The 19071-nt window shown below is 34.2% G+C and overlaps 1 protein-coding gene and 1 long non-coding RNA gene across 3 annotated transcripts; both read right to left on the reverse strand.

Moving 5' to 3' along the window:
* Positions 1-1097: 1097 nt before the first annotated feature.
* Positions 1098-18918, reverse strand: LOC141344968 (retinol-binding protein 1-like). The gene is made up of 4 exons (XM_073849872.1): positions 18669-18918; positions 11273-11451; positions 4843-4944; positions 1098-1745 (listed from the first exon to the last, which is right to left on the reverse strand). The coding sequence occupies exons 1-4, from the start codon at positions 18847-18849 to the stop codon at positions 1695-1697; spliced, it is 513 nt and encodes a 170-aa protein (XP_073705973.1). The 5' UTR covers positions 18850-18918; the 3' UTR covers positions 1098-1694.
* Positions 8234-11212, reverse strand: LOC141344970 (uncharacterized). 2 transcript variants are annotated; one of them, XR_012356881.1, is made up of 4 exons: positions 10946-11212; positions 9767-9892; positions 9304-9406; positions 8234-8393 (listed from the first exon to the last, which is right to left on the reverse strand). It is a non-coding gene; the product is annotated as an uncharacterized lncRNA (long non-coding RNA). The 2 variants fall into 2 exon arrangements; XR_012356880.1 differs by lacking the exon at positions 10946-11212 and having other exon boundaries at positions 9767-10695.
* Positions 18919-19071: the final 153 nt, after the last annotated feature.

Raw genomic sequence — 19071 nt, forward strand, 5'->3', positions numbered from 1 at the left:
ATATACCTTTTCAAATATGCAAAGGATGCTGGAAAACGGAAGAATCTGCAGGACCTAGAGGATTTTTTTGAAGAACAGTGCTCAGTTTAACTGAACAAACAAGGGGGTTATTTTAATAATTTTAGCTATTTTTTTGACTTGTGGACTATATGTAAAAATCCTTCATGTAAAATATTCTACTCAGGACAGTACTAAATAAAAAAATAACATGCATTTTGTATGATCGCTCTTATTTTGTTAAAATTAATTCTGCAAGGGGTTTCCAAACTTTTGCATGCCACTGTATTTCTCTACTGATTCAGACAAGACCACTTTTTCAATGGAGAACGCAATATTATGGATAGAGGACATGTTTTAGTCGTATTTTTTAAGTAAGCAGCAGTTTAAAGTTAGAAATATCTTGGTAATTAATTGGTTTCTTAAAAACATGCAGCTCTTCACTTCATACAATGTTAATTGATGGACTGGAGTCTTGTGGATTACTGTGATGTTTTTATCAGCTGTTTGGACTCTCATTATGATGGCATCCATTCACTGCAGAGGATCCACTGGTGAGCAAATGATGTAATCTACATCTTGGATAGGATGAGGGTGAGAAAGTTTAAGCAAATTTTCATTTTTGGCTGAACTATTCCTTCGAGTAAATGAAGACCCCAAAAATATATTTGGAACCATTAGCATGGAAAAAAGGAAGTGGACGATGAGTGGGCTGCCAATGTGGGGCAGGACATTTTTCACTGAAAGGAACACCTGGCAGGAAGCCGTTGATAGACTCTGGGCCAAATATGGAAATTGAACAGTTGCACCGATTTTACTAGACGGTGCTCTATAGTTATCAACACACTGCCAATTATTTGCCTTTCGTTCCCCTGTTAAGTGGATGTATGTGTGCTGCTTAGTTCACTTCTTAATATTCATGTAATACTTCAGAACCGCTGAAGCATATCTCAGCAATAATGAAAAGTGAACATGCTAACGTGATTTTCCAACCAGTATTTACAAAAACGGCAGCTATATTTAATTTACATTCCTGCTGGTATGCCTTTATTAAACTAGTGTGTTGATAGAAAGTTCAAACAGACATATTAAGACGCATATGAACAGCCGAACGCAATGCATTTCTCTTTATTTCACTGATTTATGTATTCTTTTGTGTGTGCATTCACAGAGGCATGATGGGAAGGCAAGCAAAACCCTGCCATGCTCAGAACCCAAGAGACTGACAGGCTCTTCAATCAGAGCGACAGCAGCTGGGCGGCACTCAGACTCGTCACATCATTTTTCCTTCTGTACATCCTCTCTGGAGTCTAATTACTTTTGTGTACACAGAAGCTCCCAATCTGAGGAATCTTCATGTTGTGTCCAAGACAATATCCTGGCGCACCTGTTGTTTGATGGTTCACTTACAAAGCAGCTTATCCCGGTGTTCTCTACTACTAATGTAAATAACATCTAAATGACAAACGTCGCACCTACGAAGGAAAGTCGCTTGAGACGTTCCTCTGTGAGTATTGGAACAAACAAGCATTTATAGATTGTGACAGACTATCACAGATGGTGTTTGTCTGCTTTTCACAATAGCAGAGATGAAGGTGCACACAGACGGATAGGTGTAGGAAGATGCGGCGTAAGTTTATATACTTTAAAGAGTTGGATTTTCCTGGATCTCTTGCAGGTGTTCAGTCGGTAGGGGTTTAAGACTTTTTGAAGACCTGTTTACTCACAATCCCAGCGGCTCTCAGCTCCTGCATACAAAGAAAACATGCTTAAAGGGATAGCTCACCCAAAAATGTAAATTCTGTCATTAATTACTCACCCTCATGTCGTTCCAAACCCATAAGACCTTTGTTCATGTGACCTTGCATAGAAAGCAATGCAACTGACACGTTCAAGGCCCAGAAAGGTAGTAAGGACATCATAAAAATAGTCTATGTGACATCAGTGGTTAAAGAAGTTGTTCACTTCTAGTCATCCAAGATGTTTATGTCTTTCTTGCTTCAGTCGTAAAGAAATTGTTTTTTGAGGAAAACATTTCAGGATTTCTCTCCATGTAGTGGACTTCTATGCTGCCCCCGAGTTTGAAGGTTTAAATGTAAAGTTTAAATGCAGCTTCAAAGGGCTCTAAACAATCCCAGCCGAGGAAGAAGGGTCTTATCTAGCGAAACTATCGGTTATTTTCATGAAAACTGACAATTTATATACTTTTTAACCTCAAATGCTCTACTTGTCTAGCTCTGCGTGTACTCTGTATATTCTGGTTCTTTTGTATTGTCCTACATAGCTGTTTTACCTTTTTTTGTAAAGGGTGTTTAATCTTCTTTGCATGTTCACTTTGTAAACACTGGATCTGTACTTCTGCAGCAATGTAAGGCGATTTTGAAGTTGGAGGAGAAAATGAGATGGGAGTTTTTCAACCTACCCTAACTGTCTTGAACCGGAATACACAGAGTACATGCAGAGCTAGACAAGACGAGCATTTGAGGTTAAAAAGTATATAAATTGTCAATTTTATATCGTTTTTTTGTCATCTAGGATCATTTAAAGCTTTGAAGCTGCGTTTTGGAAGTTCAAACTAAAGGGCACCTAGAGGTCCGCTATAGGGAGAGAAATCTTAAAAAAACATAATTTCTTTTACGACTGAACAAAGAAAAACATGAACATGACAAAGGGGTGCACAAATTATCTGTAATTTTTTGTTCTGGAAGTGAACTTTTCCTTTAAACCGTAATTTTATGAAGCTACGAGAATAGTAGTGCAAAGAAAACAAAAATAACAACTTTATTCAACAATTTCTTCTCTTCCATATTAGTATTTGACACATTCAGCATTCTGACGTAGAACCTGGATGTGCTGCATTCGTTGTGGTACTCTTGTGAGCGGGTGACGAAGACTAACGCCGGTTTCACACTGCATGCGTAAGCAGGACGTAAGCAGCGCGTGCGCAGCGCGTAAGCAGAGCAGAAGCAGCGCGCATCCATTTTGCTTTCACACTGGCAGCGTTTGTCACGCGCAGCTGAACTGTAGCTTGTGTACTGCAAATGAGTATTGTTCATTCGGTCACGCATTTCAGGTGTTCTCCAACAACTGTCTGTCATGTGCATTGAATTGTAGCAAATGAGAAACGCTAAAAAATGTAGAATATATTTTTAGACAAAGGTCTTAATGATTACCAGTTTGGTTTAAGATAATTAAAGCAACAGTTTTTCAATAACGAAAAAAATGTGTAAAAGTATGGTATATGGGGTACAAATCGCCCCTGCTGTTGGGGCTAAAGGCACAGTAATTTACAAGATAAGTAATAGATGACTGATTTTTACATTTGTTGACATGACATGGTTAGATTCATATGGTATATATCATATTTTTTATGGTGGTTGTCCAACTTTGAGATAATCACCACGTTTATAATAAAACCATTATATTTAAAAACATGTAATAAATATATTTATTTATTCCTGTATTTATCAAAACAAGCAGAAAATAGTACAAACTTTGCTAACGTGATTGTTTTGAACAAGTAGGCTAACTTAGACATTATTTACAAAAAAATACATTATTTTTGCTGGTGAGCCTTTTAAACCGTGATTGTGATGCATGTGATGCATGATTTTATGGTGAAATTTTTATTTTTCGTGTTAATCAAGTCAGTTTTGATCAAGAACGATGCACTGTGGCTTTAATCCAGCGTAAGCGGCGCAGCAAAAACAGACTCGGCGCCAAAACGATCGCGGCACTGACGCTTCTGCTCCGCTCCTGCTACGCACTGCCGCGCCGTTCCTGCGTGCGGTGTGAATGATATAATCTGTTAACATGCGCGCCGAAAAAAATGCGCGCTGCTTACGTCCTGCTTACGCGTGCAGTGTGAAACCGGCGTAACACGGAAGAGAAGAAATTGTCAAATAAAGTCATTTTCTTTGCACACAATCAGTATTCTCGTAGCATCATAAAATTGGACCATTTTAATGATGTCCTTACTACTTTTCTGGGCCTTGAACGTGTCGGGCCCTGTCTATGCAGAGTCAAAAAGCTCTCAGATTTCATAAAAAATATCTTAATTTGTGTTTTGAAGACAAACAAAGGTCTTACAAACGACATGAGTGTGAGTAATCAGTGACAGAATTTTAATTTTTTAGGTGAACTATCCCTTTAAAACAACAGGGAAAAACAAAGCCAAAACCTGAACATTTAAATAATCTAATGAATCCTTTTCCACTTTTTCTACAATGGAAAGTGTCCCATGGAGTTTAAAGCTTCTTTATGGAAGCATCAATGCTAAAAAAGAACATTTGTTTTTAAGAGTAGGTTATTTTGGCTATTATTATTAAAATGGTAAATGTTCCTTAATAGTGGTCTTATATACAACACCAGAATGTATATAACTTTCAACCAGCTGGTGTCAGCAATGTCCAGTTCTTTGGTAACGCTACAGCAATGCAGTCAGCTTATTATGCATGATCAGACCTGCATCTGAAGCCTAACATCTGTTGTTATTACCTCCACCCATCATATTCCAGTCAACTTCATTTAAAAATCCTATCAAATCATAATGATGGTGTTTGACGCCCATTAGAATTATTTAAACCAAGTTCAAATGTATTAAAGCAATCAATCTGTCAGTGGTGTGCTTTTTCAGGTATAAATCACAGGGATAAAAGTTTTGAGATTTGAGAATAGCTCTACCCCACCATCTGCTGTGTACTTCCTAGCAAACAATTTTTCCGATGCCGTATTGAATACGCTTTAGGCTATTTCTGATGTATACCAGCTCTATGCAAAACAATCATACCTGGCAGGGAATAGCATCAAGGACATTACAAATGAAATGCATGAGAACTGGCTTACCAGATGAAGTTCATCTCCCTCAATCCAGTGGGTCCAGCCCCTCCCCTCGATCTCCCCTTTCTGCACACATACCAGTTTATCTCCATCCCAGGTGATAGTGGTCTATAATGCATAGCAGGGATGTATTTTTTAACATATTCTGTATACAGCGAAAATACAGTTAAGTTAGGACTGCAAAGGAAAAGGACAGCAGATTTTCTAAGAGCAGTGAGAAGAGAAGAGCACATCTATACTTTATTGACACAAAAAGAAAATTAAATCTGACCCGCAATAAATGTGTCTGCACTGCAATTATATGCTGCACAAAGAGAAGCATGTTGAAAATGCCTCTTCCTCTGGCAGATTTCAGTTGAAGGAATGAAAACAAAATACTGGGCAGTGTTAAGACTGAATGGGGTGAGTGATTTTTGTTCAGGGCAAACCGGGTCACAACATCTTTACTGAATACTGTGTTTCAAGTGCTTTTATGTATTGCAACCCAAGAAAAAACTTAACATGTCTTTTTTGAGTTATATCAGGAGGTTAACTTGAACAATGGACAGTTTTTAGAGAGGAGACATGTCAAGTGCAGCCCAACTAACACATTGCTCTTTTTTTTTTTTTTTTGCTGGACCAGTGTTTTTGTGGTTAACTAACACTAAAAGTATTCATATAAACATAAAACACATTTTTAATAAAGATTAAATAATATATTAATATTAGATGAAAATTTAAATATTCTTAAATTAATTTTTTTTAATGCTGCCTTGGCAAACTAACTGAAATAAAAAACTAAAATTAATAAAAATAAATAAAATTTCGTTTAGAAATACAAAAAATGTTTATTAATAATGACAAATAAATAAATAAATAAAAGCACATAACAGAATTCCTAAAAAACCCCAACTGAAACTAAAAAAGAAAAGTGAAAATGTAAAATTACTGAAGAGCTGAATAAAATGTTGAAAAGTTATTTAATAAAACTGAATTTTATCGAAATAAGAAATGAATTAAATTTTTATTTAGAAATGTAAAAATATTAATTATTAATAATGAAAACTAATAAAAATGACAATATCACATAATAGAATTCCTTAAAAATTCAAATGAAATAAAATGTAAAATTACTAAATATTAAAAATGAATTTAAAATAAAAAATAAATTAAATTTCTATATAAAAATATATAAAAAAGATTACTAATGATTAAAATAGAAAATAAAAATTACAAAAAAATCACATTCCTTAAAAATTTAACTGAAATGAAAAAGAAAACTGAAAATGTAAAATTTCTAACTGAAATAAAACTAAAATTTAAATAAAAAATAAATTAAATTTCTATTTAGAAATTAAACTCAAATTAACTCAAATGACTGAAAACTAAATACTAAAAATTAATTTAAAATAAAAATAAATTACATTTCTATTTAGAAATATAAAAAGATAATGAAAAACGAAAACTAATAAAATTACAAAAAACATCACATAATAGAATTCCTTAAAAATCTAATTCAAATAAAAAAAGAATACTGAAAATGTAAAATAACTAAATACTAAAAATTATTTTAAAATAGAAATAAATTACATTTCTATCTACAAATATAAAAAAGATTACTACTAATAAAAATGACAAAAGCACATAATTCCTAAAAAATCTACTGAAATTAAAAAAGAAAACTGAAAATGTAAAATGACTAAATACTAAAAATGAATTATTATAAGTTAATTTTCTATTTAGAAATATAAAAAAGAGAAAACTAATAAAGATTACAAAAGTACATAACAGAATTCCTATTAAACTGAAATAAAAAAATAAAACTGATATTGTAAAATTACTAAAGAGCTGAAAACTAAATGAAATCAAACTAAAACTCAAATAAAAATAAATTAAATTACTATTTAGTAGTAAGTAAGATTAAAAACTAATAAAAATGACAAAAGCACAAGCAAAATTCCTTAAACATGTCTAAGAATTAAACTAAAAGCTAAAAAACAAAATTAACTAAAAGCTGAGAACTAGAATAAAGTACATCATATCCAATTGGGTTGTAACATACAATCTAGCCTCAAAGGTTTAAATATTTAAAAACATCTAAAGCTCCAATTGTATCTGAGAAATCTGCATATATAATCAGAACGCCATGCAGCTTTCATACTACTCTCCACTGTAAACGAATGACTTCCGGTCCGTTGTTTGTCAGAGATGAAAAGGCAAAGATGAAAAAAAACTGATGATTATCTCTGTATCTCTACAATCACGTCTTAGATATACCAAGTTTCTCCAAATGACAGGAAAGACGAGGGGGAAATGAAAGAAGAGAGAGTAACGCTTGTTATTAGATTAAAGAGCCAATTATTGCTTTCATTTCACACTTTCCTCTTTTCTCATTAGCTGAGATTGTGAACTGTAAATGACACGCACAGTCAGTGATTTTCAAGGGCAATGAAATTATACAAATGGCAACCCTATAAGAGAATTATTACCAAAATCACATGACTCAGAGACTAATCTTGGAATGTTATAAACTTTTTGTGAAAGTATAACAAACCATGCAAGCCTACTTAAACTTGCCTCTTAAATGTAAGAAAAAGCTCAAAAATTCTCAATGAATCTTTAGAAAACATCTAATGTCCTTGAAAAGCATAACTATTGAGAGAGAATCAAACACGTCATCCAGCTCATACTGAGCCAAAAAGCAAAGTTTAATAAATAACATTAAAGCGTTTTTGAGTATAAAAAGATATAAAACTATGCACTCTAAAAAGTGCTGGGTTAAAAAATAACCCAACCATAACCCAGCTGCTGGGTAACTATGGGACAGAACACGCGTTGGGTTGTTTTGACCCAAGTGCTGGGTTAAATCATTTGACCCAAAATGCTGGGTTGTTTATTTGACCCAACCAGTGGGTCAGATTAACTGTGTTGCTGGGTTAAACACTACCTAAATATTGGGTTATTTGTTGTCTAATTGCCTTGCTACCTTTATATTTACCAATAATAATATATAAATCACAAAAGAATGTAAAATTATTATTGTTTTTCTGTAATACAGTTACACAACACAAAAAATGCATCTGTAAATGTCAATTTAATGAGTTTTCATATTTCTTTTTAATACAATTTTCAAATAGTTGCAGCTGTCACACATTTTGTCCAACCCTTACAGACACAAATAACGGTTTTAGTAGATCAGTTTCTTTTAAACACAAAACTGTAAACAAGGCACAATATATTCCTATTCTTTATGTCAACATTGCAGCAGCAGAACACTCAAAAATTATTACCACATTAGAATCATTCCAAACATCGTGCCATTAAAACTAAGCCAAACAAAGAGTCCACCTGACAATTCTTACAATTTAAAACTTGTTACAAGTGGCCAAAAAAAAAAAAAACTGTTGCCCTCAAAAACTTCACACATGAAGACTTATGTCCATCAATATGATATACTGCAAGCTGGAGAAATTCCCAGGCAACAAGTCCGCTTCAATGGCATGGCCTGGAACAATGGCGAAGGTCTAGAAATGTTGTTGTCTCATCCCAAGGCTCAAATCCACCATGTTGGTCCCCACCTGTTAATTATACGGCATTTAGTCTTGCAACATAACTAACATTTTAAGTTAAGTGTATTTTATGAACATAAACAGAGGCATGAAATAAATGCTCATTTTACTTTTCATACAGTTGTGGCCAAAATTATTAGAACACTAGTATTTTCACAAGCTAAATAAGGTTTTAAGTCAGTGATTTCTATCTTTTGCTGTAGTGTGTCAGTAGGAAATATCGGTTTACATTTCCATTCATTTTGCCATTAATTGTGATAATCCAGTGACATTTTTGTTTGCACAACAGCCAGTGCTCCACACAGAGATCTGATCTCATCATCATCCAGAAGAACTGTGACAGCGTCTACAGTTCTGTTAAAAGTTTTAAGCACTTGTCTAAAAATGTCATAAAATGATGCTGTCAAAATAATGTCATAAATAAATGTTCTTTATCAATTAACCTTGATTAACTAAATTAAATCAACATTTGGTTTGACCATTCTTTTGCGTTTAAAGCAGCTTTTGCCCTACACTAGGTGCACTTGCACATAGTTTTTCAGGTAGCTTTGCAGGTGGGTCTCTTGAAGCATCTTGGAGACGTTGTCATGGTTCTTCTGGATTTAGTCTGTCTCAGTTTGTTCTGTTTCTTCATGTTATTCCAGACAGACTGGATGATGATGAGATCAGATTTCTGTGTGGAGGATTGGCTGTTGTGCAAACAAAAACCTCACTGGATTATTACAATTAAAGGCAAAATGAATGTTTGGAAATGTAAACTGATATTTCTTACTGACACACTTCAGCAAAAGATAACAAACACAGACTTAAAATCATTTTTTAGCTGGTGAAAATACAACTGTTATAATAATTTTGGCCACCACTGTGTTTATATATATATACACCCTTATTAGAGCAGAAAACGTAAAACAAAACTTACAGGTTGTACGTCAATGAATGGCCTCCGGGATTCCGTGGATGTGGGTCTGAAGACCTTTTATCCAGAGTGGGCAGGACTTTGACGGCACTTTCCCCTTTAGCATCTAAAACATAGGAATAATATGCAAACTGTGAAACATATTTTATAATCAAAACAACAAACTGAAACACTTTCATATGAAGATTTCTTCATTCCTTTAAATAATGCAAATTAATTCCCACCCTCATTCAACTACTGCAGGTTAAGTTTAGGTATGGGGTCAGATTCAGGGATGCAGAATATGCTCATGCAGAATAAGGCATCAGTATGTGCTTCATAAATACTAATTAACAGCCAATATACAAGCTAATAAGCAACTAGTTAAGTGTTACTGTACCATTGTATTTACCAGTTGATATGTGTCAAATACAGTTGCATATTGTTTTTATAGATATTATAAGACATATTATAAGAAAAAGCTTACCTTAAGTCATGTCACCCAGGAATGCACCTGAGCGCTGGCAAGAATTAGGTCTGCAACTGTAGCCCAGTCTTCAAAAAGTCTGCCTCTGGATATAGCTTCTTAAAGTCTTGTGAAATCTGATAAAATCTGAAAAACAAATGTGGTTCAATAAGTTTAAGGTTTATACTGGTCTCCTAGTTTGTAAACACAGGCATTCACTAAAATAGAGGAAGAGTAAGGGGCCGTTCACATGGCGCGCATAAAAACGCGTGAAAACGCAAGACGCGTCGCTTTCTCATTCTTTCCAAAAGGCAGCTTGCTCTCTAATGGCGTCTGCCGTTGCTAAGCAACCATGTCCCGCGGATGGAAAAAACGAGCTTCCATTATGAGCGTATACAAAGACTATAGAATACTCTTAAAAGGACTCTGGCGTATATTGGCATCTACATTTGAAATAACGAACTTCAGTGCGCAAAAAACGCGACATGTGAACGGCCACATACACCACGAGAGATTAAGTCTAACTTTACATACTGTAGCTAAGACAACATTACATTTAAGTAATAAACAATAGTACATACCAGTCATATTGTGGTTTAACATTATTAAAGTAAGGGACATGGCGTTTTAGCTAATGCAGATACCTCAAGGAAAAAAGCGCGAAAATGCTCAACATAAAACATATGGATCTATCATTGGATTCGGCACGTCGCAGACATTTACTTGAAGAAATATGCCCTTAAAAGATCAATTTTTGTATGAAATTATCTAATTTTGACAAAAAATTACAAAGCCATACAGTATGCAGACAGTAAAGGAACTTACCCCCGTATTTCTGACCTACTCTATCCATTAGGCGTTAAAATAAAGGCCATATGTATACTGTAAGTTATACAAATAACACTAACGTTACACACACACACACACGCACGCACACACACACACACACACACACACACACACACACACACACACACACACACACACACACACACTTTATATAACAATAAAGCGATTGTTGAGGCAAAAAAGTACATCGCTAGGCTGCTTAAGTTACAACGCTCGTCATTCACGGAATAAAATGCCAACCCCGCACAGCGACATATCAAATATTGCATTAAACAGTGAAATCAGTGTGCTCTAAAACACAACTTATTAAAAATAAAGGTAAATAATTATATAATCATATTATTAATTTACCTTATAATCCTGCTTGCTGCGAGGTGTGTGTCCGCCTGAGGACTGGAGACGAGTGAAGAATCCAGAATGTTCGATGAAGTGAAAAAAATAAACAAACCGGTTGGGTCAAAATAACCCAACCCTGGTGTTCATAGTGAAAGAACCCCTTATAGTCCATTTGACCCAGCATGATCAACCCAACTGTGTGTTTACAGTGCCTCAAACAACCCAATATTTTGACCCAGCACAATTAACCCAGCAATGTGTTTACAAAAATAACCCAGCACTTTTTAGAGTGTGCTTTTAAGATCTCGAGCCTCAATGTGTTTGCCTTGAAAGTTTGCTCACCATACATTTCCTGTCATCCACTCCAGTCAGATCCTCCTCAAACTCCTCACCCACCACAAAATCCATGTTGTAGTTCCTGAAGGTGCTGAGAGTCTTTATGATGAAGTGATTTCCATCCTGAATGATGTCTTTGTCAGGCTTCAGCAGGGTGGCAATCTTTCTAATAGCCACATTTACATCTAAAAAAAAATTATAGCCTCATGTGAAAATGTGAATTTTACAGGATTTTAAAATAACACTCCAGCAATACCACAGTACAGGGATAGTAACAGGTGGAAATAGCATATGATGAGACATGCACCATGATATTTACATGGTAATCCAATGAACACCAAATGCACATTTCCATTTTGCTGCTGCTTAATATAAACATAAAGTTTACATACATTTATGTAAACATCTAGTAAAAAATGATAAAAGGACAAAAATACTAAGGAGGAAACTGGCGTTTACCATATAATTTACCATCACAACCATAGCAGGCTATAGAGTGTTTTCACCATTTCATTGGCGGTACTGAATATAAGCAATGCCACTGAACCGAACGAAACACGTAGTTGCTGATTATTGCTGCTGACACTGGTCAATTATTGTCATGTTTTGGGCTGAACTAACTGGTCAGACCGGCCAAAAAACATTCGGAGTACTACAGACTGCCAATAGTTATAACAAATCAAGGAGAAGGGTGCAAAAAACTGTCTGAGGAACAAAAGGCATTTGTGGTTTGCCAAACTAAACCAGGATTTCCAGGGCAAAAATCTTGACAACATTCATGTTTGTTCTTATTATTTCCAGTCAGGTAGGTGAAATATTAGGCTAATATGCCTAAAATATCCCTGCAGGTTATTTTTAGTTGTCATAACCATGTAAACTAAATAAAACTTTGCAGATGACTCTGATTATTCTAATGCTGAAATGTATATATTTTCTATTATAAACAAACTATTTTTGCAGAATCTCATGTCCGAGATAAGCTTTTAATAAAGTGTAGACATCAAAGTGGTGAAATCGCATTATAATGATAATATAATTTTAATTTTATAGCTAAAATAAGTCTAGGTTAAGCGTCTGAAAATCATATCATAAACACTGGGTTTATTTCTTTACTGCACGCCTCTGATCTGCACGCGCTTTCTCCTGTGTTCAACATAAAGCGGCGCGCTCGCGTAATTTAAAAAATAACGGTCATTTCGTTTTACTGACTGACTAAAATTCGTTGATTAATCTCTTTAATGGATAATTACTTATAATTATATATACGAGAGTAAATATTGTTATTTTAGGGAGATTTGACACGTCTAATTGAAGAGAACATGATGTTAACCGAGACGTTTTCGTTTACTGACTAAAAGAGGGTAATTCAGAGGTAAGAAACGAATGTAATGTTTTCCTAGTTAAAGTCAAATAAATGTTATTCGTTTTTAATGTCTGTAAAAATAAAATACAGATTTTTAAAGTTGAATATTTTGTTGAAGTCATGTTATTTGGTGCTTTACTAAACAAAATCTGGGTTATTATATGGTATGGTACTTATACATCTTACATATTAACAAAATCTAACATAGGATAATTCAGTCTCTTTTAATGAACGTTCCCGGAACGTTTCCCTAACCCAAAACCATAGAGAAACCTAAAGGGAACGTTCTATTTATGTTAAGAAAACTTTCCTGGCTAACCAATATGGAACGTTCATGGGAACGTTCCGGGAACCAAAAGCTATCATTCCCAGAACGTTCTGGGAACCAAAAGTTGAAAACTGGGCTAATCCTAAATATACTGTATATTTAGAGGAATATACAGTACAATCATCTAGCGGCTATACATTGTATTACATACGTATTGTAAATACCTTTGCTCTATTTGCAACTAATTCGTTCAAAATAGGCCTACATAATTATTGTCTAGTACCCCTTCAAAATAGAAAAATGTAAAGAATAAATATTGAAGCACAGCTGCACAATTAATCGTTAAAAGATTGCGATCTCGATTGAGACAGGGGTAACTGCAGCCTGGAGCAATGGGCGTGCCGAAAGGTAGGGGCGTGCCAAAAGGTAGGGGGCGTGCCAAAAGGTTTCTCATCGGTCTTGCTTTTACTGTATTGGCCAATCAGCGTTAAACTTTTGTTGCACACTCCAGTCCAGCTGGTGGCGGTAAAGCACTTTCCAGTTGGTTTGCAAACCGCCAAACAAACTTTAAGAAGAAGACGACCAATCAGCATTAACTAATTTCCTTTAGGCAAGAGAAGATTGCGGTGGTAAGTGTAATTCATCATATGTTTATCTATGCTTTATATAACGTAGTTATATTACAATAGTTTGTTCTAATGCAAATTACTTTGCGTTATATCTCAAAGCTTTTAGTAATTAGTTTAACGTTACTGTTGTTGATCATTATAAGGTTGAAGACTACAAGTACAGAAGGTTAACATAATGTTTAATATAAAAACAATGTAAAAAAAATGTGCATACAAACACATATACATATATAATGAATAAAAGCAATCAAATATAGTTTTTTATTCTGAAAGTCATCTTAAAATGTCACAGATGTACAATTTATTTATTATGGCAATATTGCCAATATGTGTATATTTTACTTTCTTTTGTTAAATTTTTGGCTGTTAATGCACATCTAAATATGCTGGCCTGAATGTGTCATTTTTTACTTATTATAAATATTACTAATTGTTATTTTAAATGTTATATAGATAACAAATAAATAGAAAGATTATTGCATTCATTCAGAATTTTTTTTTATTTTTTTTTACTTGTGTAGGTATTGTTGACTGGAAATCTGTCAGTCCAGAAGTGAGGAAATAACACAGAGTGGAGTTTGAGTTCACCAGGTGCGCTTGCTGTGGATAGTCTACAAAAAAACCTTTGGATACAGTGACAATGGACAGAAGAGGGTCTTCACAACCTTTTATTCAGACAGAGAGTTTGTTGGCTTCTGTTCAATGGACTGCTACTACAAAATGTATAAATGTTTTTGTTTACTTGAATTTAAAACAAAACTAAATAAAAAAAAATTGTGAATAAAGCTGTGTCTGCTTGCTAAATGAATTGTCATTTAGCAGAAAGTTACTAAACACTTGACTCATTTTTCAATTCTGTGGTGTTTTATTAACTAGTTTTCTGGATCAAGCAAAACATTGTTTTCAGGGTAATATATTACAATAGGTTTTGTTTGTTAAAATGAATGTATTAACTAACATTAACTGTGAACAATACATTTATTACAGCATTTTTTAAGCTTTGTTAGCATTAGTTAATAAAAATACAGCTATTCATTGTTGTTTGTTCACTTCACAATGCTTTAATGTTAACAAATACAACTTTTAATTTACTTTAACCCAAGAACAGCTAGTGTGACTGTGTTAAGAAGCTTTTGTATCCTAAATATAGTTGAAATTTGTTTTTGATTAATGTACAAATCAAACAGGCTTTAAATTAACCAAAATAGAAATGTCTGAATATACAATTGCAAGTACATAAGGCAGACACAACTGTAAGGTGTGTATATATATATATATATATATTAGTAGTAGTAACCAAATTTGAGTTACAAAATCAAAATAAAAGAACACTTCAATAAGATAAATAATGAAAATAAATAAATAATAAATAAAATACATGACTTTGCAAAGGGGTTATAAATATTATAATACACTAAACTCAGTAAAAAAAAGCTAGTTTAATAGCCTTATTACTCGTAAGGGTACACAAAGATGAAGTTAGAATTTTGAGATAATTTATGAAGTGAGGAAAGGGAAATAGCGAAACTATAACCTAAACTTGCCGTGGTGATGACGTCAGTAACCCGCGCCATGCAGGCAGTTTTCGCAAAACCTTTTGGCACGCCCCTGCTTTTCGGCGAGACCAATGAGAAACCTTTTGGCACGCCCCATACCTTTTGCCACACCCTCACCTTTCGGCACGCCCATTGCTCCAGGCTGCAGTTACCCCTACTTGTCTCGATTCGACCCCCCACACGATCTTAATCCAGCATTTATACGATTCAGCCAATTATATTTTATTTATATTTTGCAAAACTTCTGCTAGCCTAATTACTGCACAGACTGCTTTGAGCTGATGCAGTGACACATTACATAACCATTTAAACTTCATCTTTACTTTATTACATTTAATAAAGATTTGAGATATTAGCAGTCAATCACTCCCTGTCACTGAGCTCCGCTGAACTAGGAACCGGCCGTTTTTTTCTCTCAACCAAACTCTGTTCCGGATCTGCACAAACTGCATTGCAATTACTGGTGTGTGATATGACAATTTTTGATGCTGGACAATTAAAATGTCTTTACAATCTGCTTTTGAAGAAATATCCTATATATATTTGGTGCTACAGCGCACATTCTGTCAGATGCAATTCATGGCGCCTCTGTCTCAATGTACTGTCCAACGCGGCATACTCACATCAAATGATAACTCAGCAACAGAATTCCACTCACAAAGGAGCGTAATTTCCACTGGGGACACGCTTTTCAAAATCCTGTTTGTGTCCTCCCACTTTCAAATGGTTTTGTTAAAGTAATCTCTTGTATTGTAAAATGTACGCTCAGCGTTGCAGAGAGTTTCGCGCGATAGTTAAAACCAGAGCCATATAAAAAGAGAGTTGCGACACTCCCATAGGCTTCCATAGGAACTGAGGAATGCGGAAGTAAAGCGTGTCATGGAGCGGTCAATAGTTCCAAACAACCAATAGCTCCTGCATTAAAGCCCATTCATTTCAGCGCTTCTCAAGCACAGTCGCAAGTATATTGAAGAAATTACTGCATTTATTTACATTTTAACGCATCAGTTGACCTCTCGAAAAACTGGCCAATAGTGGTGTTTTATGAAGCGTGTTATAGTTAATACTTATCGTTAAAAAATAAACAGTTAAACTGTAAATGCAGCTGGACAACGTGAGAAACACCGTAATAGCGACCATAACCAGATACTAATTGTCATATTTTTATGTTTTTAGTCTTTCTGCAATCTTTCTCTCACTGTAGGAGGTTGAATGAGTTTCAGTAAAGACTGCATTCAAGAAATACGATAAAAATGTGTGCTGAATGCAATTCGTTGCCTTGTGTTTTTTTAAACATTATTTTCATCTTTTCTATTATGTTAAATGCCATTTTTGCTTGCCTTTTATAATATTCACTTATGTTGTATATTTGAATATCATAAAACAAGAGTAAATTACTTTTTTTTATTTAACATTAAATCGTTAAATCGAAACATATAAAAAATGAGTGTTTGATCATGTCCAAATACAAATGCAGATGTATTTAACCTTTAATATTACACTAACTATAATATAAATACTATATTAGAAAATGTTATCTTTTAAATGGTCAGGATCATTTTTGCACATATTAAGTACAAAAAAACCTCCTCAAAATATTTACTAAATAGAACTTAACTATATATATTACAGTTATTTAATTGAATAAAAGTTACACTTAAGGTGTTTGGTCACATTTGACTGCCAAAGAGTATGAGAACATATTAATTATGTCTCTTTATCACTCCCCAGAATAAAATGCGATTGTAAAGCGTATTCAGAGAAGTTATCAATACACAATCAATGCACATTATGTGTTAATAATTACTCGAAATTGTGCAAATATAGTAAAACTGCTGTCTATCCTATTTAACTCCATTCAAACACATTGACAGCGCGGAGCTGTTTGGAACTATTGAGAGCTACATGAACCACGTGACCGTGAGGCGGCGAGATCAAAGCGTGTCGCAACTCTCTTTCTAAATGGCTCTGGTTAAAACGAAACCAAAAGTAGAACCCGCATGCGCATTCAAAAGGAATTTTAATACCCCGCGTTTAGAAAGCGACTCCGAGCGCAAATTAGGCTACATAATATCTAGGCTGTTATTAGTAGGCTATGTGTGCTATAATAAATTGTGTAGATAGCTCTGTATCATGCTTGAAAAATTAGGTCTCTATTTGCACTTTGAATATTGAAAGAGTATTACTTTGATCGTACCATATTTATGGACCAGCAGAGCAATGGAACCATATACGTGACCCTGGACCACAAAACCTTAATCTTAGTCTTAAGTAGCACGGGTATATTTGTAGCAATAGCCAAAAATACCATGTATGGGTCAAAATGATCGATTTTTCTTTTATGCCAAAAATCATTAGCATATTAAGTAAAGATCATTTGATCATTGATTTTTGATTAGTAATATGCATTGCTAAGAACTTCATTTGGACAACTTTTAAGGCGATTTTCTCAATATTTAGATTTTTTTTGCACCCTCAGATTCCAGGTTTTCAAATAGTTGTATCTCAGACAAATATTGTCCTATTTTAACAAACAATATATCAATGGAAAGCTTATTTACTCAGCTTTCAGATGACATAAGAATCTCGATTTTGATTGTTTTCACTTATGACTGGTTTTGTGGTCCAGGGTCACATATGAGCATGACGATCCATTAACCCCTTAACTGTTACGCCCATTTTTGAACAGAGACGTGAAAATGAAGAATTGAAACTTAAATGTTTATAATTCATGGACAAAAACAGTTTGTAATATGATTTTGATGTACATTTTCCATGTTAATGAAATGTCTGATTTTAAAATGGCTTTCAAAGGATGAATTTTGAAAATTTAAGTTTTCATTTGATATATAATTTCTAAAGTGTAATAGGGAAAAAGGCAACAAGGAAGTCTGTTTGTGAAAAAGGTCAGAACTCCTGTTATCAAGTAGATTTTTGAGGTGCACTCTTGTCATAAATGAATCTATGAGACTCTTATCATAAATTAATCTATGAGACTCTTGTCATAATTTATTTTTCCTACATAATTTGTGACACAAAAAATGTCAAATATCTATTTAGGAGGCTTAGACCTTTCCAACGATATATAGTGATTAGATTAGGATTTATTTGTAAAATGGTGAAGTAAACATCCCACAGAGTGGACGGTGACAGCTATAAAATGTTGATAGGCTAGTGTTTCTAGCTAAGAATCTTTAAATCACTTTACTCTGACATAATACCTTTGCATGTATATTTTTATTGTTTAATGGTGATTTTTTTCTTTACATTATTACATTATTTTAAATTACATTTCTTTAAAGTTAAAGCAAAGTTTATTATGTCTTATTTTACTGCTGTTTGATAACCTGATGTTCAGGGGTAGCTAAATCTTTAAACTAAAAAAGAATTCTCCAGAATCGTGATCTTTATTCTAAGCAAAAAAAAAAAAAAAAAATCGTGATTCTCATTTTATTCAGAATCGTGCAGCTCTAAAGCACAGTATATTACATCGAATTAGGGCACATTTATTTCATTAAAAAGACCTCTGCTTGACCCTTAAGTAAGGAATAAGAACTTGATGGTGTAAATGATTCACAAAACTCACCCAGGGCTTTCAGGTACTCTTCAAAGTTCTCGTTGGAGATCATTTTCCAGTAGCCGTTGTAATCAGCAGTCATTTTGAGATACTCCACTGATAGCCTACGCTTGTTCAAGGAAGATCCGATATCGCTGTTCCCCCGCGAACTGCTTTTCATCTGAAAGAAGCCCTCATTTAATAGGGGCATCGTAATCCGATTACTTGTGAAATTATTTTTTCTTCTGTTATGGAAACAGTTTCTGCGCCTCTAGAGTTTGGATCCATCATCGCAAACTTGGATGCGGTATCACACCATGTAATTACGTCACTTGAACTCTGCGCTGTAGGGAAGAGACCGGGGCTAGTTGTCACAACGTAGCCATAATGTTGTTTTGAGTTTTCAAATGTGTTTTAAAAGTTTTACATTAAA

This window comes from Garra rufa, chromosome 10 (genome assembly GCF_049309525.1).
Source record: "Garra rufa chromosome 10, GarRuf1.0, whole genome shotgun sequence".
NCBI classification, from domain to species: domain Eukaryota; kingdom Metazoa; phylum Chordata; class Actinopteri; order Cypriniformes; family Cyprinidae; genus Garra; species Garra rufa.